The 23,648-nt window shown below is 37.4% G+C and overlaps 1 protein-coding gene across 2 annotated transcripts in view; it reads right to left on the reverse strand.

Moving 5' to 3' along the window:
• Positions 1-23,648, reverse strand: part of bif (protein phosphatase 1-binding protein bifocal) — a 115,273-nt gene that overhangs the window by 53,808 nt on the left and 37,817 nt on the right. For both annotated transcript variants that reach the window (XM_073978654.1, XM_073978656.1), the window contains one exon: positions 1,116-4,666. In XM_073978654.1, the coding sequence (XP_073834755.1) occupies positions 1,116-4,666 (3,551 nt within the window). The remainder of the gene's footprint in view (positions 1-1,115; positions 4,667-23,648) is intronic.

The following is a 23,648-nucleotide window of genomic DNA, read 5'->3' on the forward strand; positions in this document are numbered from 1 at the left end:
TATAGTCCATAAATAAAATTATTGAAACTACTAACCAACAAAATTGTTATCAATTGAGTTTTTATCAGTAGCATATTACTCAAGTATTTTGAATGGTTCATTGCATAAAAACAATTTTCTGGGGTTCTTTTACGCACGTAGCAAATTCAAATTTGAAATAAAACTGATCGGTATTATGGAAAACTTTAAACACTTTTCACGTGAACATAGTTTGGGGTAGGTTGGGTAAATTTGTTATCCAACAACTTCAAAAGTAAAGAAATAGTAGAAATAATAAAACAATTACTTAGGTAGATGCCTAAGCCTAAACCCATCGAATCTAAAACGTCAAAACTAGGAATTCGCCATGAAAAATCAAAACAAAAACCATATGATTTGGTAAGTAAGAGATAGAATGTGTTCGCTTAATAGACAAACACATGCGATAAAAAGAGACAACAAGAGACCAGTTGGCGAACGTTTTGACATTTTACATTACAAAAAAAATTGCATTGTTGTAGCAATTCGCTGATGCATTTACCTAAGTAATTGTATCCTGGTAGAAATTTAATAGTTTCAAAAGAGTATAACGGCGTTTACACTGGAGCTTTTTGCCGGGTTAACCTTCATTATGAGGATTTATTTGACGTTTACGCTATGGAATTTGACATTTGAAACCCAAACTCACTGGGTTAATCCGGTTAAGGGCAAAAGGGGTATATTGCTATCTAAGATACAGTGAGCATTTCAATGTTGATCTGATCCGTTAACTTTGAGAACTGCTAATGAGAAATGAAGGAATATGGCGATTTAAAGGTCGATTATAGAAAGAAATGAATATTTGATGGTGGACACGATGGGGGGACCAGAAAATACAAAATTTACTCTATTTTTCTCCCCTCCTTGTTTTAAGAAAACTTTCTGCATCTCATTCTCGAATAACTTAACTTAAATACTTGTGAATTAAACTACGTTTAATTGCTTAAATAACCAAGAGAATGCTCTGTTCGCTCATTCTAATGGCACGAGATTCTAATTACGTTTCTTTGTTTATTGTTTTGACATTATAAGCAACGGATCTTGCTGCTAAGACAGGCAGACAGACTACCGCACAATAATCATTTGTTTTAACTTACCTTTGGTAATTCACGTTTACGTCTAAAAATAACTCCATCATTTTCAATATAATCGGGTACCGCTTTGCGATTGGAGAAATTAAAAACCATCGATGTCTGTTCAGCTGGTGGTGGGGGAGGATTTTGACGTCGTTTGCGCATTGCCCACAGTGGACTATTTGTTGCACTGATAACTGTATCTACTTCGGATAAACCACCAGTGGCTGTTGTGCCACTGTTGTTGGAGGAGGATTTAATCACATTATCTAGACTAGCTGAGGAGGGCAACAATGTGGATGAAGAAGATGATGCCGCCGTTGATGAGGCCGATGATGTTGATGATGATTTCTTTAGATCATTTATGCGATTTTTCTCAATTTCCCTTGAGGTCAACAATGAATGTTTTAATGCATCCATATTGGTATTATTGGCTGTTGTTGAGGAGGTTGAGGTGGAGGAGGAGTTGGATGTAGCTGTGGTATTTTGAAGTGGCCTTATTACACCGATCTGTTTACCAGCTACAGATGTGGTGGTGGTGCTGCTGCTGCTGGATTGCTGGGACGATGATGTATTACTTGAGAATTTGAATTGTTGTGTGGTTCCGGCTTTGGCAATATTATCCAATGCGGCGCGCGTTATACGTTTTGTCGTTGGAATACCGTATTCGTCGTCGTCTTCACCATCACTTAAATCACTACTGCTGTGTGCACTGTGAGCCTTCTTAACCGTTGCTTCGATCGTTGCCTGAGAGGGTCCGATTGGGGCTGCGGCGGTGGAGGCGGAGACGTTGTTGGAGTTCGATTGTGGTGTTTCATTGTTGATTTGTTGCTGCTTAATCTTATCGTTTTCGCTTTTAAGAGAGCTGCTGAATTCATTTGTATTCACTTCTGCTTCTTCTTTTTCTTGTTCGCTTGTTTTGTTGTATTGATTGTCGTCGTCGCCGTCGTCGTTGTTGTGGAATGCGTCATCAACCTTTTTGTCGTCGGCGCCGCCACGATCACCACCTCCACCACTACTAATGCCATCAATAGCTCCTACAGTGCCGCTAGCCTCACTTCCGTCCCCATCTCCACGAGCCAAGTTATCGTTTTTCAAATTATCGCCTTTCCCAGCTGTTACTGGCGAGTTGCTGGTGTTATCGCTTAGTTTCATTCTCTCTAATTCTTTTGAAAGAGCTGTAACTGGCGAATCCACCATGGATGCGAGAAACCGGTCTTTGGCACTACTCTTAAGTGGGGAATCCACCACTGCGTTGGCCGAGAGTGGAGACTCCATTAGAGAATTCATAAACTTCTCTTTATTTATGCCCATGGAATATTTCTCTTTGTTGTTTTGTTCTCTTTCCGAATGCAATTTCTGTCTTGGAATAATATCTGGTGTGTGCTCCGACAGGGTATTTAACTTTTGATCCGAACTGCCGCCGCCAAGTGAATTGACTGCAGCCATTGTTTTGCGACCCAAAGGTGTTTGCTGTAGCTCCGAAGATGATTTCAATGTTGGCTTTACTAAATTTGGTGTGCCGCCCAATTTCTTGGTGGGACTCAAAGGCTTGGGATAGCTTACCACCGGCTTTTGATCTTTGATTATGTTTTTAAAGGTTTCCACTTTGCTGGCCACTTCACCCTTTGAATTGGAACGGTTGGTATTGCGCGGTCGCCTATTGGCATTGGCCTCAAACATTTTAAGGGTCTGTTTGACCAAGTCAGGAGGTGGCCTCTCGGTGTCATCTATGATGGAGGTCAAACGTTTGGGTGGCATGTGATCGGTGCCCGAATGCAAACGCTCGCGGGCATTTTGAATTTTATCCTCTATGGTCACACAGGTGGGCGTTACACTGGCGGCCATACGTTGGCCTTGCCAGGGCGATTTTTCACTTAGTAAAGCTTCTACGGAACGCGCGCGTTTCAACGAATCATTGCCGCGTTTGAGGTGGCGCGAACGTTTACTAAACGCCGATGTCTCGGTAAAGGTTACACCCACGCCATTCGAACCCTGAGTGAAACGTTTTTCCTGCGGGGAATACGAATTCTTTAAAATACCCGATTTTTTCTGTGTAAAACTTGAAATTGTGTTTTGTTGCTGGTCTACGGCTTGGCCGCCACCTACATCAATATTTTCTATGTTTTCATCATCATCTTCTTCTTCATCGTCCTCTTCTTCGGCACGATCGTCATCTAGAAGATTATTTAGACTGGTTGAACGCCTTAGACGATCTTTGTTCAGGCGTTGCTGTTCCATGGATTCACGCAAAGCCAGGCTTAGATAACGACAACGCAACTTGGAGACAATGCCAGGGCCATAGCTCAAGTCTTCATTGGAATCCAAGTCATTGGAGTTTTGTGAGCCAATGACACCATGAACTCCGCCACCAACTCCAATGCGATTGCTGCGACCATTGGAGGTGGCCGACGAACCACTGCTGCTGCATGTGGAATGATGCAAATGTGTGGCAGAGTTCTGGGTGGATTTCTTCATTTCTTGCATGGCCACCATTTTCTTTTTGATTGCACAGTTACTGCTGCTGCTGTTGTTGGTCGACGAGGCAAACGATGATGTTAATGACGATGAAGATGAAGCAGTAATGGGGGATACAGTCTTAGTGGGGGATTTCAAATCCGCTGTTGTTGTTGTTGCTGCTGTTGGTTTTATGGTTTTTATTATTTTTGTTTTGTTCACCACTTGTTGTTGTTCGTTTTTAATAAATTGATTTTCTTGTAATTTTTGTGATATTTTCACTACCGTTGTGGTTGTTGTTGTTGTCGATGAAACCGTCGATGAAGAACCGCTGTTGTTCACCGCACATACTAAACGTTCACTCTCGCATTTACTCGACGACTGATTTGACGAACCATTATTTGCTCCAGTTATGTTGATGGAACACTGTTGTTGTTGCTGCTGCAGTTGCGACGAGTGTTGTTGATGTGCCTGGTGGGTTTCTGCTCTCTCGGCACTAAACTCTCTCTTGTTTAGCTGAGTACCACTGTTGGTAGTGGTGCTGGTGCTGGTACCACTACTCATGATGATTGTTGATGTGGACGACGATGATGAAGAAGAACCCGTTAAACAAGTTGCCAATTGTTGTTGTTGTTTAATGCCTGAAGTTGTAATATTGTGTATATCTTCACTACTGATATCGTCGTCGTCTTCCTCTCCTAGAGTTCTGATTGTTCTACCTTTTGTTGGTACTTCTTTGGTCTTTTTTGTTTTTTCCAAATATTCCTCCTCTATTGTTGTTGCTGTTGGATCTTTTGTGGTGCTGATCGCTTCTTTGGTATTAACTGTTGTTGTTGTTGAAGTTGGAGCTTCGGTTATTGCTGTATATTGACCTCCAAACAATTTTGCTGTTGCCTGGTCTTTGTTGTTGTTGTGGGGAGATGTTATGGTTAGTGGGGATGTGTTTTTTGCCGTTGTTGTTGGTGTTTTGCCAGTTGTCGCTGCTGCTGCTGTTGATTTAATTGCAGCCGGTATAGTTGTTGCATGTTGTTTATTTACCTTTGTTGCTGTGAATGTGGATGTCGATGGCGATGATGATGATGATTTATTAAAATCTTTGGTAGGGGAATGTAAACCATCTGAAAAGGAACAGAAAAAGAAAAGGCAAATAAGAAAAAAATCTCAAGTAGGTAGAAAGAGGTAGGGAACATACAAAGAATCTGGATAATCTGATGGATTAAAACTCTGTCGGTAAAAATATAAAAAAATGAGAATGTTAGTGAAGCTTGTAGGGAAATTAAATTAGGTTTTTTCTCCACAAAGTAGATACCTATAAAATTCTTTAAAACTTCGTATATGTATGCCGCGGATCTCTAGATCATTACTGATACACCTTCTTCATGTATTCTATATTAGCAACATTTTAAATTCAATGTTGGAGGTTTAAGAAAATATACTACATGTTGCAAATTCTCAACATAACCTCAAAAAGTAAAAAAAAATACAAATACTGACTTTATTAAAAGAACTCAAACCAAGTAAACTCAAAATAATTAAGGCACTTATGCACTCCAGAGTAATCATAATTTCCAAACATAACCATGCTTCCTCTTCTGGGCTATTATTTAAACAATAGGTTTGGTTTCGGCAGAAACAACCCTTTTGCAACTTGGGTTGTAACCCCTTGTTTGTTCAATCTTTCGCAAAAATTATAACAGTCATCAGAAAATGAGTATAATAAATTTCGATTTCAGAGAATGAGTAACAAAAGTTGTCATTAGCAGGAATGCAATGCAACAGCAGCAAGATTGGGTGTGAGTTGAAATGAATAATGTATACGTTGGGCGCCACGTTATTAAAATGGAAAACAGATGAAAGAACATTTTACGTATTTGATGATTAATTTGAACAAAAAACTTAATTGTTACTGAAACATTTTTAAATTTTAAAAGAGTGGAAAAAATGTCACAGAATTTCCGAATATAGACACAGAAAGTTTCAGTGAAAAAAAACCTGAGGTTACTTGCACTCATCTCCCTTTTCATCCAAATTCGGTTTTTATATTTTACTAGCGGACCCGGCGAACTTCGTCTCGCTATTAAGGAATAAAATTTCATACAAAAAATCAATTTTCGAGTTTTCCAATTTTCCGACTTTTCCAGAGAGATTTTCCAAAATTTTCTTCCGTAAAGACCTTCTCCTCGAAAATACGAATAACTGACAAAAAATTTTACAGAAATCGGCCTAGCCGTTCTCATTTTATGAATTACTATACATTTTTTACACCATTTTTATATATATAAGATAGATTTGTTTTATTAACTAAAAAAATAAATATTATTAAAACAATTTTTTTACAAACAATGGTAAAAAATTTTAACCCGAAATGTCAAGACCCATATCTCGGGAATCATTGTCTTCCCCCAGTAAATTGTATATCGCTGTGAATAGTAGAATTCTGTAGTTCCGGAACGAACTAGTTCCAAGGAACTATTCCGGACAAGAAACTATTGGAACTATATCCAGCCCTTGCGTTTATATAGTTCCTTTAGTTCAAATAGTTCCTTTCGTGTTTCTTGTTCCCTCAATTTAACGCCTACGTCGATCTTTCGTTGTTGCTGTTTGTTCGCTGCAATTTATTTATTTTTAGTCGTGTTCCTCTACGTGCCTGAGGTTACCAGTTTTTGCCACTTTTTATCCGCAAAGTGTTGCCTTACTTTAAAAAGCATACAATTTATATGAGAGCAGTTCACCACTTTTACCATTTTTTGCCACTGTCACCATTTTTAAAAGTAAAGGAACGGACCGTTTATGTCAATTCATCCACCAAACAATGGTTTCGGAACTATTTGGGACGAAAGAGACAAAAAGAGCGACGAAAGAGAAAGATTCGTTGAACTATTTCGGCCTCGGAACTATTTGGAACGAAAAGAACGATGAAAGAGAAATCTTCGTTGAACTATTACGACGAAAGAGAAAGATTCGTTGAACAGTATCGATCTCGGAACTATTTGGAACTATGGAACTATTTTAAGGATCTAGTTCCTTTTGGAAAAGGAACTAGAAAGATCGATCCGCTCCGAGAACTAGATTGCCCAAGTCTAGTGCAGGGTCGAGCTTCTTTGCTTAGACCGTATAGTGAGTGCTTCTCTCTCTCTCACGTACAGTGTAAATGAATGAAAACAAACAAAAACATAATGTGGTTGTTGCTTTTTTCACTCATACGTTTATACATGTCTTCGCTTTGACTGTATTTCTGTGGTCGTCGCTGGTCTAGTGAATACTATACCTTGGAATGCCTATGGTTGAAATATCAACCCGAACAGTTAGGTGCCCTTAACAAGACTTGTTCCAAATATTTCTCAGCTTAGCCCTAGCTCCAGAATGTGTACACGTTCATACTAATATATTCCACATGAAGATCGTACTTCTACATGAAGGGAAATTTGCCTCTATTGTGGCCGTCATTCAACATCCAGGTAGATAAATTAGTTGTTCAGAAGTCAGTTTATAAACAAATTTACCGTTTATTTTGACAGGAGTGAGCCTTGTTTTCCATTATATTTTGTTAATTCAGTAAGTATATTTTTTGACTTGCACATCAAAAAAATTGTTTGTTTGCATAAAATCTCTCTTTGCAAAAAGCAGCACATTTCTTTTCTAATTAGCATTGAGAAGAGCCAAAGGTGGGTTTGTTTAACAAACTAATAAACCCAGCGTTGGGGTTTGTTTGGGGGAGAAAACTCAAAAGAGAGCCCATAATATGGTCTACCTGAGAAGCAATAATGTCCACTATTGAGTTGGTATTGTTGAGAGTCTTATTCACCTTTAATAAATAAACTTGCCTGAAGAGAATATGTATACAGCGATTTGTTTACACGACAACAAACTCGTGGACATGGTATGGATGTGCCATAGCATGGACTTGTTTAATAGGGTAAATAGTAAAATACCACATTTGGTTTTGGCATGGAAAAAATTAAAGGTAACTCGTAAAAATTTTACATGAGAACTAGAGTTGGGCAATCTCGTTCAATTGAACGATCCGGATCACTGTCCTCGTTCAAAGACGAATGAGTAACAACGTGTACAATTAAGTATACGCAGTTTTGTCAAAGAAATTACCGGTGTCCATTGAACGAGATTTGCCCAACTCTAATGAGAACCACCAACAATGTGCAATGATACGTATTGTTGATGGTCTTATTCGCCGTTCATAAACAACAGTTGTTATGCAGAGAAATTGTCTACTCATGACTTGTTTACACGACAATGTACTTCGGTGGTCATCGTTGTTGAGAAGTGCCTTTTTAACCGGTTTATTTTTCATACTCTTCTCTAAATTGTAAAGGGGAGAATGTGATTTATTCTTGACTTGAGTATGGGGAAATAGTTTAACAGCAAAAAAACACATTTCCCTTTCTCGCCTCCCACTCTCCCCCACAACAAAATTTACACTCTCCATAAACAGAATGTGTGGAGAAGAAGACTCATTCATGTGTATCCACAAAATGGGTCTATTGTTTTGTTTGAATTGTTAATTTATGTTAGTGCAAACGTGTGAAATAAAACCCAAGAAGAAGAAGCTACAACAACAATGAATTGCCATTTTGTCTTAATTAAGGTGGCCACCACATATGGGTCAAGTTGTAATAGAATAATGTAAAGTGTTTCATCTTTTAATGTAATATAAACATCGTTCATTTACTCAAAGAGTGGCATAACTCAAAAATGAATTTTGTTGGGTTAGAAATTTCTATTTTTTCTACGACTTCTGATTCATGTTGTGTTGATATCTCTAAAATGCAGGGAGATACACTGTATTTACTAGGAGTATGGCATAAATCAACAAGAGTTATAAAAAAAAAAAACAAGTGAGAAAGGGCTATAGTCGGGGGCCGGGGCCGACTATGTGATACCCTACACCAATACCTCTTTGCATAATCTTTTCACTCGAAAACATTTCTTTTAGGGAGATACGAAAGTTTGATTGCAGAAAAGTGGAAAAAGGGACTATTACCGACTATTGCGATATCTCTATTATTTGACCACCTACGTCAACCTACTTTGCATAATTTTAAAGACGGGATTTTCTACTTTCTTAGTCAGGCTTTACATTTAGAAGGTCCCAAATGTGTGATATCCGTCATTATCAGTTATTATTATTGCTTTTTGTATACCCCTTATAGGCGCTGGGATATTTGCTTTGGAATAAAATGTTGACTTTTTCTCCAAATAAATTGTTTGCTCATTCCGACCCCTAAATATTATCCGACCATCACCAAAATCAATAGGCTTCCTCCTCTGTGAAACCACAATTAACCCTCGAAATTTCGTGACGATCCGATAAAAATTGCGACCTGTAGTGTGATTTCCAAAAAAATGGAAAAATGGGATGTATTACCGATTATTGCGATATCTCCGTTAGTTGGTCACCTACGCCGACCTAGTTTGCATCATTGTAAAGATGGGATCTTCTACTTTCATAGTCAGGCTTTGCTTCTAGAAGGTCCCAAAGGTGTGATATCCGTCATTATCCATTATTATTAAAATCGCAAAAATGAAAAATTGGGTTTTATTTGCGACTGTTGTGATATCTTCGTTGTTTGATCACCTACGAGAACTTATTTTACATCAATAAAAAGGTGATATTTTCTACTTTCATTGTCATTGTGGTTTTACTTTTGGTATACCCCATACAGAAGCTGATATATTCGCTTCGGGAAAAAACGTTGTCTTTTTATCCACATAAGTTTTTTGCCCATTCCGACCCCTAAACATTATCCGACCATCACATCCAAAATTTTGTGACGATCCGATCAAAATTGTGACCTGTAGCTTGATTACAAGGTTTAGATGGACAGACGGAGGTGTAGGGTATAATTAGCATTTTCATATAAAATTTCCTTCAAATAATTATAGGTCCCCGGAGGTCATATTACCTCATATAAGGGCAAAGTTGTATTCACTAATCGTTGTATGCATTTTATTTCTTTAATAGGTAGAGACGATAAAAGCGTTAATAGGGAGGAAGGACATTATCCACCTGGACTCAATTATACACTGCAAACTTCTCCAAGACATGAATGCGTGTGGAAATAAACGCTATATTTGCATATTCCCCACATCAATTGGGGTATTGGAGGGTAAACCAATATTTCACCCATATAACTGTTATTTTTCATTTCTATTTGCAGAGGTCTGCCCGCCGACTTTAGATTAAAAGTAAGTATTTTGCTCTTTTTTACATTTAAAAGTTAAAACACAGTGTATTTCAGACGTGAAAAATTAAAAATCATATCTACCTATTTTTTTAACAAGTAAAAAAGGATCAGAGATATACCCTCAGCCTGTGGGAAGTGAAACACAATGTTTTCCCAAAAAAAAAAAAAAACTTTTGTATTTAGGAGGTTTTCAGAATTTTGAGCGTATGATTTTGCCGACAAAACAAGTAAAAAACTATCAGTCGGCTTTGCCGACAGAGATATACCCTCAGCCTCTGTATATTGAAACAATTTTTCCCAAAAAACGTATGTATTTAGGGGGTTTTAAAAATTTTCGGCGTTTGAACCGACAAAAATGTTGATTAGGATTAAAGATCAAAAGTTTTGCGGAGGAGATACTAAGAGGAATGGATCGACATTGACCGTTATGGAAGTGGATCTCCAGCCACAACACATGATGCCATAGGGGGATTTTACACTCTTCGGGCTGTTTGCTCAAGATGTATGGACTTGCCCCTAAAAAAACTTTTACCATCGTAATTGAGGCAGCGAATGCAAGTTGCTTCAACAAAAATCAAAGTGATTCGATATCAGGTCTTAAAGTGAACTTATCCGAAATTTTGTGTGGGGGTTACCGGATGGAGTGGACAAATATAGTCCATATTTGAACCCGATCTATATCTGGTAGATATATTAGGATGTGTAAAGTACAGACCAATTCGGCCACTCCCTTTAAGAGTTACCGTACGAACAATTTTTCCGAACATTTTTAAACTTTTGTGGGGGAGGTACCTGAAGGAGTGGACCGATATGGCTTATCTTCGAACATAAACTATGTTTGGACAAAATATTACTAAGGCCACATTTTGGACCGAATCGGCAGATCCGTTCAAGAGATATCTTGCGCTCCAGCCACCTCACACGGTGTCATAGGGGTTTTTTGCATCTTTCAGGCTATTTTCTCAGGAAGTATGGACTTGCCCCTGATGAAACTTGTACCGTCGTATGGAGGGCAGTGAATACAAGTTGCTAAAACAAAAATCAAAGCGATTCGAGAGATGGCCCTAAACTGAACTTTTCCGAAATTTTGTGTGGGAGGTACCCGAAGGAGTGGGCCGATTGAGTCCATATTGAAACATTATCTAAGTCTGGTGCACACTTTACGATGGGCAAAGTATGGACCAAATCGGTTACTCCCTTCAAGAGTTATCGTGCGCACAAATTTTCCGAACATTTTCGAACTTTTGGAAGGATTGGACCGATATAGCCCATCTTCGAACTTAAACTAAGTTTGGGCAAAATATTACGAAAGCCAAAATTTTAAATTTGAAATTTGAAGACAGATAGACAGACGGACGGACATTGCTCAATCGACTCCAAATTGTCTGAAACACATTTGGTCCAAACATACTTGGGGTCTAAAACCATTATTTCGATGAGGCACATTTTGCCCGTATGAAAGTGTATATACACTCGTTAGCATAAATGCTGAGGGTATAATTAATTTTATTGGGTTAGAAATTTCTATTTTTTCTACGACTTCTGATTCATGTTGTGTTGATATCTCTAAAATTCAGCGAGATACACTGTATTTACTAGGAGTATGGCATAAATCTACAAGAGTTATAAAAAAATTAGCATTTCATATACAATTTCCTTCAAATAATTATAGGTCCCCGGAGGTCATATTACCTCAAATAAGGGCAAAGTTGTATTCACTAATCGTTGTATGCATTTTATTTCTGTAATAGGTAGAGACGATAAAAGCGTTAATAGGGAGGAAGGACATTATCCACCTGGACTCAATTATACACTGCAACCTTCTCCAACACATGAATGCGTGTCGAAATAAACGCTATATTTCCATATTCGAATTTCCCACATAAATTGGGGTATTGGAGGGTAAACCAATATTTCACCCATATAACTGTTTTGATTACTTATTTTTCATTTATATTTGCAGAGGTCTGCCCGCCGCCTTCAGATTAAAAGTAAGTATTTTGCTCTTTTTTACGTTCACAAGTTAAAACACAGTGTACTTCAGACGTGAAAAATTAAAAATCATATCTACATATTTTTGTAACAAGTAAAAAAGGGATATAACCTCAGCCTGTGGGAAGTGAATGTTTCCCCAAAAAACTTTTGTATTTAGGAGGTTTTCAGAATTTTGAGCGTATGAATTTGCCGACAAAAATATGGATTTAGATGAAAGCTCAAATGATTTGTGGGAGAGGTACCTACAGGAATAGACCGACATAGTCCATTTTGGAAGTGGGTCTTAATTTGAAAGATATTACTCTCCATAGATATCGCGACCAGCTGTAAATTCGATTGGATACCACGAAAAACAGAAAACAGGGAAACTAGGAGTACCTAAACGGCACTTAAACAAAGATGTTGAACATTTGTGTGGTGGTTACCCCAAACAGTGCACAGTGGTCCCACTTGTATGGGAAGGTGCGACAAAAATATTTATAATCGTCAGATCAATCTGATTTTTTCAGTATATGCTAAAAATAAGTAAAAAATTTTTTAGCCAAAAAATCATCACTATGGGTCCAGTTTTTCCTATAGCCCCCATGTAGCAGTACCACCCGATTTCAGGTATTTTGAAGCTTTTATCTACATTTTCGGCCCTAATTGGCTGTACTTTGGTATTTGGGGTTTCCAATGGTCAAAAACCTTCTGCGCCAAAAATTGTGGTCTTAGGTCCTGATTTCAGTATAGCTCTCATATTACGATACCTCCCGATTTCAGGTACATTGACGATTTTATCAGCATTTTCGGCCCGAATCGGTTGCAATTTGCCACTTGGAGTTCTCAATGATCAAAAACCTTCTGCGCCAAAAATTGTGGACTTATCTCCAGGTTTCGGTATAGCCGTCATATTACGGTACCCAATTTCTTTCGGTTCGACTTGGTTGTAATTTGCTATTTGGAGTTCTTAGTGGTCAAAAAACGTCTCCGACTGGTATCGTGAACAGGAAAGGAAACAAATTATTCCATTTGAGGTCAGAATATTTCATGGTAGGGGATATAATAGAGTTCTGTGCTACCGAACTTTACATTTTTACTTGTTTTTCATATTTTATGTAGCATCATACATATATCAAAAATATACAAATGTAAAAAATACACTTATAAGTAGATCCCAAAACAAAAATGTCTAAATGTTTAAAGAAAAAATCAAAACAAACAATTAAAACACAAAACAAAGAAGAAACTGAGAATACAGCATATTCACTGAAACGACCAGAGGCATCGTCAGTATTTTTAATGTCACCCACGGAAATGCAAATACATGCAGCTGGAACCAATTTTTCTGCAAACTTGACACTATTTCAAACATTCTTCAAAAAATTTGGAGAGTGGCGAAGTTAGTAAAACTTAATTTCAATTTTTAGGACTTGGAAACAAATCCACAAAAAAGTATTATAAAAAATGTGATTTCCAGCACATTTTATGCGAATAATGTGTACACATTTTTATATAAAAGTAATTAGGAAACTTAGTACATTTCGAAAAAAATTATTTTATCCTTTCAATTTTGAGTAATTTGTCTTGTAAGAAGTCGAACTTTTGTGGGGAAGGTATCGGAAGAAATGAACCTATACGCACCACCTTCGAATTTTGTCTAATATTCGAAGAAATATTACGATATGCAAAGTGTGTACCAACGCAGTATTCGGTTTGACAGTTGTCGTGCGCACCCTTACACATGCTGATAGTAGGGGTTTTTTACACCTTTTAGGGCATTTTCGCAAGATGTATGGCCTTGACAATAGGGGCCTTGAGTACAACCTGTTGCAAGAAAACGATTCGAGAGGAGGTCCTAAACTACACTTTTCCGAAATTTTGTGTGGGAGGTACCCGATAAAGTTGACATATACATATATTCCATATAATAACATGATCTATGTCTTGTAGAAATGTCACGATGTGCAAAGTATGGACGGTTACTGTCTTCAAAAGTGATCGTGAGCGCCATTTTAGCGAAACGTTTTTAACTGTTGTGGGGGAGGTACCAAAATGAGTGGACCGATATGGCCCATCTTAGAACTTGATTTATGTTTGCGACTGCCAAATTTTGGAACGAATTGGTTTATCCGATTAATCGTGCGCTGCATCCATTTTTGTGGGGAAGGTACCTGAAGGTGTGGACCGACGATATGGCCCATCTTCGAACTTTAGCTAAGTCTGAGCAAAATATTACGAAGTGCAAAATTTGGTTCGAATCGGTTGATACGTTCGCGAGTTATCGTGCGCCTCGATTCCAAATTTCCTAAAACGAATTTCGTCCAAATTTCGTCCGTTATTTCGTTGACACATTCGGGTTATACCCTCGTTCGCCTAAAGGCTGAGGGTATAAAAAGCAAACATATTTTTACAGTGGACTAATTTGGGTGCCACCGTGGTTCAATGCCGCCTTGCACGCTGAAGGTCGTGGGTTCGATTTCTCGGCCAGGCAACATCAACAATTTTTCAACGGTGGCAAAATACCCCTCAGTAATGTTGGAAACACTTCCTGTGTATTTCGGCCATGTAAAACATCTCTACAAGTGGGGTCTTAGTAGGTCCCATATCATTGATCTAATATGAATCGGGGTGCACTCATTGGTATGACAGTAGCCTGCCTTGTCCCTTCTGGGATGTTTGTGGAACAATTAAATTAATTTGGAGTTATTGTTTAAATTCTGTTTGTGGTGCCTTGATGCCTCACTTAAAAATCCCTTGTGGCTTGCATTGTTAAAAAATTCACTTAAAATAGAACTCTATAAAAATAATATAGGGTGTGTTTTCAAAGAACATTTTGTTCTTGTCGCATTTAATTCGTGATCCTAGGTTTTACTTAGAGGACATGAAGAAGAAGAAGAAAAAAACGAACATTTATTATAAAATACCCTTCAAAAACTTTCTCTAATACCGCACCCAATATTCTTGTTTAAGTAGAAGGAAGGAAGGACATGATAAAATACTTAAAAATCAACCCCAAAAATTAGTTAACATATACAAAAAAACATACATTAGTATGTTTATTAAATTAAACCACTAATGACCGCCATTTGTGCACTAAAGGTACAAGGCCAATAAGAGGACAAACTATTGGTCTGTTCCTTTACTTTAAAACAAATAGTAAAAAAATATCAAAAGTAGCAAAAGTTGTGAACTGCTCTTATATCGATTGTATTCTTACCATGGGCGTGGCCAGGAATGCTTTTTTGGTCGTTCAAGGGGGGTGGCAAATGCTTGTTTTTTCGTAATATTTATAATTTTTTGCATTCAAATGAACTGTTTTGTAGGATCTAGGGGGGCAGCTGCCCCTTCCAAGCTATTCCTGGCTACGCCCATGATTCTTTCACCAAGTAGCATTAAAATAAAGATATTAAAAAATTGTTTTTAAGTCTGGAGTATTACCCCAATGGCTTAACTTCATCATTACTTTCTTTTACAGAGAGTAATGTTTTTGAAAACGAACTGACAGTGTTGCAAAATTTTAGAAATTAAAAAAAATAAAATTTTGTATTGTGATGCCATGCATTTTGCCTCCAATTGTGGCTTGTTTTCTAACGTATTCAAGCAACATTATTTAATAAAATTCGATATTTTTCAATTTGAAGTCGATTCGATAAAGGAAACTGAAAAATCTTGCCCTTTATTTTTCGAAACATATGACATATTTTTCAAATTTTCTCATGGATTTTTCCACCTTATTTCATAATGGGTTAAGGATACATTTAAAGGTGACAAATGTTGAAAAATTACACCCCCACAATGACATGCAAATGTGTGTAACACAGCAAATAGTTTTTTTCTTCTTTTTTTGGTTTTAAGAATAGTAACAACTTGTGATGACTCAACGGCAGGCGGCAATAACAAAATATAACAATACGAACAAATAGTAAAAGCATAATCAGACAATGGTGTCTGAGGGCAACTTTTGCAATATTGAAAGAATATTGGTGACGAAACTGCGAAAAAAAGAGAGAAACCAAATAAAACACATTAGCCAAATATGATAAGAACACTAGCCGACAAAAGTTGGTGTATGTTATATATCGTCACCTGAAATGCCCAAAGACGTAACCCTCAACGTAACCCCTTGAGGGTTACGTCTTTGGGCATTTCAGGTGACGATATACACAAAGGATCATAGAAGGTTTTGGTAAAGCAAATCTTACAAAGTTTATCTGGAGTGGTTTTGTATGGATAAAACACTTTTCAAACTTATTTTTATAAGGAATCTGTTATACCTTTGCATTCTTTTGTCCATCTGAATTTTCTTTGTTATGAAATTGAAGATGATGTATTTTTATAAAGATACCTCTAAACTGCATGCATTTTTGTGAATTACACGCACATCCCAGAATGGACAAAGAAAGATTTTTCTCATATTTAGAAGATCAACCCTTTTCTACTTTTAGCTTAGACGTAGTGCATAACCATGATACCACACCACGGCGGTGTAATAAAATATTTTTTATTTTATTTTTCAACATTTATACACAGTTAGTTTACAACTTTTGTCCTCCACTGCCCAAGATATGTATGTATTAGACTTGTGTCATTTCTATGCCTGGAGTCAATGGGCACCTTTTATGCCACATCATCGCACTGCAAAAGTGCAAAAAAAAAACTACAGAATAGCAACGATAAACAATCGAAGGCGACAACAACAACAATGCCCTAGGAAACATAAAAATGTGGATGCAGCACTTTTGTGTTTTCATAGCTGTTTAACATGGAACTGGAACTGGCAGGGGCATACGAACTGGCATAGGATACAATAAATAGAAAACATACGAAAATGCACCACCACACTACGCGGCGGCGACGATATGGCATCATATGTTCATATTATCTGATATATCACACACACAACATGTATTTGTCATGAGAGTGATTTTTATCTAGACAACGAAGACAACAACAACAACTAAAATAATAACTATATAAAGACAAATAAGGAAAATACGTCATGGTATAGTGAAACATTAGATCAGATGTGTTCCAAAAATGTGGGTATTCTGTGACTCTTTCCTTTGACAACATACATATGACAGATATGTAAGTGTGCATTGTTGTCACAAAAATTACAGCGTTGGGCGCCATTTTAGCAGTCATGCTAAACATTGACAGTTTTCTTGATAACAAATCACACAAAATATCTTTTTGGTTTATATACCAGCTAACACCAATTCCCTCTTATCCTCATTTAACCTGCAAAACGTGGATCATGGGAACACATTTAAAGTTATCCTAATGTTAGATCTGTTTGTGTTTTGCAGTAGGACCAAACATACCCAAAAATTATGCAATTTAATTAGATGCCTAAACATTGCGAGGGAAACCATTGAGTACCTTTTACCCCATTTAAACGAAAAGACCCAAGTTGTGAATATTACCTACATACGAAAGAAAAGCCACTACTTTTCTTAACAAGCGAAGAGTTGAACTATATAACGGTACACTCGTATAATACCTTTAATGGGTAATGCGGAGAGAGTCAATTGCTTGCCTCCTATGATTATCTCTCTTCCGTACGCTCTTTCTATGCATTTGGGTCGTATGTGTGTAAATTGCCGAAAAATTTCGGCACCGCCGTGCCAAAGAAGAACACATTTGTTCTAAAGTGGAACTAGTTACTGTAGCCCTGAAAATCGTGCCCGACACCGAACTAGTTCATCCTGCTAGCGGGATGTGACAGATATTTAGAGAAAGAGTTCGTGTACATTGTCACAAAAATCACGACATTGGGCGCCATTTGTCTTCTTCTTTTACATACGAGCAACGAAAAGTCGTCAGTTGTGAACATCCGCAACCAATTAAGTTTCTTATTGTGGCAGTTTAATTCGTCCAGAACTAGTTCTAAGCCATACTAGTAAAAAATTGTCCTGCAAGTAATGCGAATGAACCAACTGACACTTTTTATACTCTCAGCATTTATGCTAACGAGCATTTATGCATACGGGCAAAATGTGCCTCATCGAAATAATGGTTTTAGACCCCAAGTATGTTTGGACGAAATGTGTTTCAGACAATTTGGAGTCGATTGAGCAATGTCCGTCCGTCTGTCTGTCTGGCTGGCTGGAGCGCACGATAACTCTCGAACGGATCCATCGATTCGATCCAAAATTTGGCTTTCGTAATATTTTGTCCAAACTTAGTTTAAGTTCGAAGATGGGTTATATCGGTTCACTCCTTCCGGTACCTCCCCCACAAAAGATCGAAAATGTTCGGAAATTTGTACGTACGATAACTCTTGAAGGGAGTAACCGATTTGGTCCATACTTTGCGAATCGTGAAATGTATAAGGTTTCAATATGGATACAATCGGTCCACTCCTTTGCGTACCTCCCACACAAAATTTGGAATAAGTTCAGTTTAGGACCTGCTCTCTAATCGCTTTGATTTTTGTTTTAGCAACTTGTATTCACTGCCCCCCATACCACGGTACAAGTTTCATCAGGGGCAAGTCCACACTTCCTGAGAAAATAGCCCCAAAGTTGCAAAAAACCCCTATGACACCGTGTGAGGTAGTTGGAGCACAAGATAACTCTCCAACGGATCTGCCGATTCGATCCAAAATTTGGGCTTAGTAATACTTTGTCCAAACATAGTTTAAGTTCGAAGATAAGCCATATCGGTCCACTCCTTCGGGTACCTCCCACACAAAATTTCGGAAAAGTTCAGTTTAGGGCCATCCCTCGAATCGCTTTGATTTTTGTTTTAGCAACTTGTATTAACTGCCCTCCATACGACGGTACAAGTTTCATTAGGGCCAAGTCCATATTTCCTGAGAAAATAGCCTGAATATTGCAAAAAATTCTATAAAACCGTGTGAGGTGGTTGGAGCGCAAACATAGTTTAAATTCGAAGATGGGCTATATCGGTCCACTCCTTCAGGTACCTCCCCCACAAAACTTCAGAAATGCTCGGAAAAATTTTGCGCACGATATCTCTTGAAGGGAGTGACCGATGTAACCCATACTTTGCACATCCTAATATATCTACCAGATATAGATCAGGTTCGAATATGGACTAAATTTGTCTACGGATAAGTTCACTTTAAGACCTGCTCTCGAATCACTTTGATTTTTGTTGGAGCGATTTGCATTCGCTACTTCCATTACGACGGTAAAAGTTTTTTCAGGGACAAGTCCATATTTCTTGCAAAAATAGCCCGAAAGGTGTAAAAAACCCCTATGTCACCATATGTGGCGATCGGAGAACACGATAACTCTCGAACTGTTCAACCGATTTGGTCCAAAATTTGGTCTTCGTCATATTATATCCAAACTTAGTCACATGGACAATTTCGGTACTTCTCCCCAATATTTAAAAAATATCACTTTGGATCTCCTAATATTTTATCAAAATTAAGTTTAACTTCTAAAATGACCCATATCGGTACTCCCTAAGAGTACCTGCCCTACAAAAGTTCAAAATTTGTGTCTTAGTTTCCACATTGTTGTCGGCAAGTTCAAATGTCCAAAAAGGACAAAATTCTGAAGAGACCTGAAATACATTCGATCTGTCCGGAGGTAAAAGTTTCGCTTCACATTGGCTGAGGGTATGTCTCTGTCGGCAAAGCCGACTGACACTTTTTTACTTGTTTATTACCAAGTAAACAAAAAGGCATCGGTTGCAATCACCAGTTTTCTAATCAACAGAAGAAAAAAGGAACGATACAACATTCTTGTATATGACTGACAGTAAACCTGGAACTAGTGTAACACCATCTACGGGTAATACAGATAGAGTCAATTGTTAATATCCATGTTAATGTTTACAGTTGATTGCACTGAGAGGGGTCTAAAGTGGAACTAGGGGTAAAAGTAAACCCAAAGATCGACGGGTGCCCGACATCGGACTAGTTCATTTTACCAGCGGGTAGTTGCAGTAAAACTTGGAAACTAGAGTTCCGCTTGCATTCAGCGATAATATCATATCATCCAACCTTTACGACTCTCCCTACAACCCTTTCTTTATTTAACAAATATTTTGACGGGATAAGAGCTCCGATAAAAAAACAGATATCAACATGCTATGGATTTATTAGGATTCAATTTGTACACCAACTAACCAATCAACCGTTAGGCAGACAGACACACTGGTCAATATCTATTATTATCAAGGTCTTATCAAATTTCTAGCACTTTTATTTAATGACTCCGTTTGTTTGTGTGGAAACTTTGCGTGTGTGTTTTAAATTAATGAAGATATTGATAGGTGTTCCTCTATATTTTAAGGGTGTTGTTTTAACCTAATATCGATTACACTTATTTGTATTAGAGACACGCTTTCTAAGAACAAACATAACAAACATGTTCGATGGCGCCCTTAGTTAAAGACAACAACAACTATATATTGGTTAATAGAAGTGAAATGTTATGGAAGGTCAGAACATCATAACAGAAAGGAAATGTTTACAAAGGTTTTAAGATAATGAAAATCTAATCTATAGTATGTAATATTGTACATATTTTAGTCCTTTAAGCCGCATTTACACTAAACAGATTTTCTCTTGAATATCTATCGAATAAATTATGAATGTACGTACTTTGCCAGTGTACATATTTTATGTGCTTGTGTAAATTAGATGTATGGTCTAACGTAAGCTTTGCAGCGGCACATGTGTTTGAATTGAAAATATTTAATGGAATTGCCAATTAAATGACGATTTACCCCCTGTTTTTGTAAAAGTTTTTATTCTTCTCACACGAACTGTCAAATTTTGTAGATCGATTTACTCGTCTCAGCGCAAATGTAGATCTCTGATTTTTAAAAGAGTATTTCTTAACTATATATGGAACTCGTCTACGAAAAATTAGGTCCGTATGTCATCTGGGGGCTGAGCTATGGATGCCTAAATTATTACGAATATAGACGAACGAACAAAAAATAGTTACAGAAACAGGGGGTAAAATCTCGTTTTTTGCAATTGATGTAAACGTAACCCTATCTTTATTTGACAACTTTGGACAGTAATGTCAGCTCATGTCGTTATTTCTCTATGCCAGCCAATTGCTAGTAAAGTCAAACGACACTTCCACTATATCTCTGACAAAAAACATATTCTCATTATACGTTCATTTTCACACATCTTCGTACATTTTCCACCTAGTACGATGTTTCTTCTATTCTATATACTCCCCTCCCATTCATGTAAAAACCCAATCACATGTACATTTCTATCGATTTGTCAAATTGATCTTCTCTGACTCCCTGTAGCAACAAAATGCTCTCTTTTATGTGACAAATAACTCTCGATATTCCTTTTGTTATTTGTTGCGCCATGCCAATTTCCTGTTCAACTCAATGACCCATTTTATACAGTGTTGTTGTTTTTTTATTACATTATTTAATATATTGCGTATACTGTTATCATTTTTCTGTTAAATAAAAAAATAACAAAATAAAGCAAATGCAAATACGAACAAACGACAGCATCCAGCTGGATTGGATGGTTCCATTGTCCCCCTCAAACAAAAGAAATGAAATGCAGCAACTCATCCAACAAAAACACAAGAGCGAGCATCACATAAAGAAAACAAAAATAAACCTTATAAGTCGGTGCCAGGGATGGGAATTTGATATTTGCAGAAAGTACAGATAACTTTATTGAACAAAATTTTAGAGTTGCAAAATTACATCAATAGTCGACAATTTAAGAAAATAATCGATACCACAGTTTATACAGTTGGCCATTCAGAGTTCTGTTAACAACATTTGACAACAAACATAATAGATTGTTCATTATTGTGATTTGATTTCCTTTGTATTTTATGTATTTGACAGCAAACTAAATAGTCAGGGCTAACTAGTTTGGGCTGAATGGCCAACTGTATAAACTGTGATCGATACATAACATTAAATTTTAGAAATTTTGTATAGTTTTTTAATGATTTTAAGAAAACCATTACCCCTTTTTCGGAATGTCATAACCTTACTCTCATCAAACCATGTTAAAACCTCTAAAACCGTGACTCCGAAAATAAAACAACAATCAAATGATGGTTATAGTTATTTTGTTCTGGCAAATGCAGCAGAAATACAGTGGGCCCAATCATAATAGGGTCTTTGTAAAAAAGTGCTGCCCCACTTGAAACAAATTTGTAAATAAACGATTTTATTAAGCACACTTTAAGGAACATATTTCACTTTGTTGTAAATTTTGAGCTAAATATAATAAACAAAAATACACGTTCTCCATACCCATGCTAGGATGTACCTTTGGTCCTCCCATAAACAAAATGCAGGTTTCACAACACCTATGTATGTAGATAAATCTTCGTCTAACTCACAGAAAGTTTTCACTAGATTTTGGATCCCACGGCCACAGAGGCGGGTTTTTCGATACCGGATTGACCCGAAAACATAGAACACCCGTGTTCTGACCAGCGGCTCTCACTTCAGTGTACATGTTTGTTTTTTGTCGTTTTTCTGTGTTGTGAAGAAGCATATCCCTGAAAGCCTGTTCAGGATTCTTTTGGTTCGTGCTCGATTTGTCACAACCACATAAACCACACTCAAACTTCGGTGAGATGAATCAGGAGTTGCTCCGGACTCGTCCATGTGAGGGACTACGACAGGGACTATATTGCTGTATGATGCGTGAACACAGCTCCCAATGAGTTGTCATCAGAATACGAGACTCCCCCGCAGTCCCCCAAAAAGCGGCCGCACGTGCAGCACTTAACCCTAGCCGTTGTTTTTCAAATCCCTGAAAATACATCCTTTTTGCAATTTAATTGCAATCGACACAGATAAGAGGTCGGGAAAATAGCGGATTTTATGAGTTGGTCGCGGCAGTGCAGAAAGCCAATGACGTCTTCTGACAAAACGGTCGTTTCTCTTGGGACATAAATGTCTCCATCAGCACACCTCTGAACGCCGTGCTTTTATCAACCATGATAAAGCTAATTGGCCTAATATCAGAGAGATCTGCCCAAGCCTTCTGCTGTTCGCGTAGCAAAGAAGACTTTCCGAGACATCATCACAACTGAGCCGCTTGATATACTTGCCGGTCGGCGGAATTAGCAAATGAGCGTGAAGAGCTTGGTCGAGCCAACACTAGAGTTGTATAGTTCATGAACGAACTAGTTCAATTGAACGATTCATTGAATAGAGCGTATGAACTAGATCAGTCGATATAGTTCAATAGTTCACTGAACTATAATCAGTCAGCGACCGTACGATCAACGAACGAACGATTCACAATCTAGTTCAACATGTCGTTCACATATGCATAAAGTTACGCCGTCGTCAGTGTTAAGTGATGCCTTCGTAATGTGATGAGTTTGTTTACGTTTTGGATCAAGGTACAATGAATAGCTGTTCGAAAGTGAAGATTTCTTCAAAAACACAACAACGTCGTCAAATTGTGCCTTGTTCTGGATAGAAAAAAATAAAAATAAACACACACGCACAAAGCTTTTTCGTATGGACAGTTTCTACACACACACAACATAAGATTTTTGCTATTGTTTGTTTCTATTTGGTGTATGTATGCGTTTGATTGAACGATTATGATCCGAATGAATGAACTGGATAGTGAACTATGAACTAGATTACTGAACTAGTTCAGTTAAAAGAGCTGAACTACTGAACTAGATCTTTCAAATGAACTAGATTGTACAACTCTAGCCAACACCAGTGACTAGAGCTGGCAAACCATCGATATACCCAACATTAGATATTTTCGATATAATATTTTAAAATATCGATTGCTATCGATATTATCGTTAAGTTGTCAACACCATTAATTTGGAGATGAAAATGGCGGAAATGTCAATGCTTTTCTTGAAATTATGCAAAAATAGTTCACAGAAATGTAAACGAGAATAAACTACTGCATTTATTTTATTAAAAATGTAAAAAAATACATTTTATTTTA

The sequence above is a fragment of the Musca autumnalis genome, unplaced genomic scaffold (genome assembly GCF_047663935.1).
Source record: "Musca autumnalis isolate F117 unplaced genomic scaffold, ASM4766393v1 scaffold_3, whole genome shotgun sequence".
Classification (NCBI taxonomy): Eukaryota; Metazoa; Arthropoda; class Insecta; order Diptera; family Muscidae; genus Musca; species Musca autumnalis.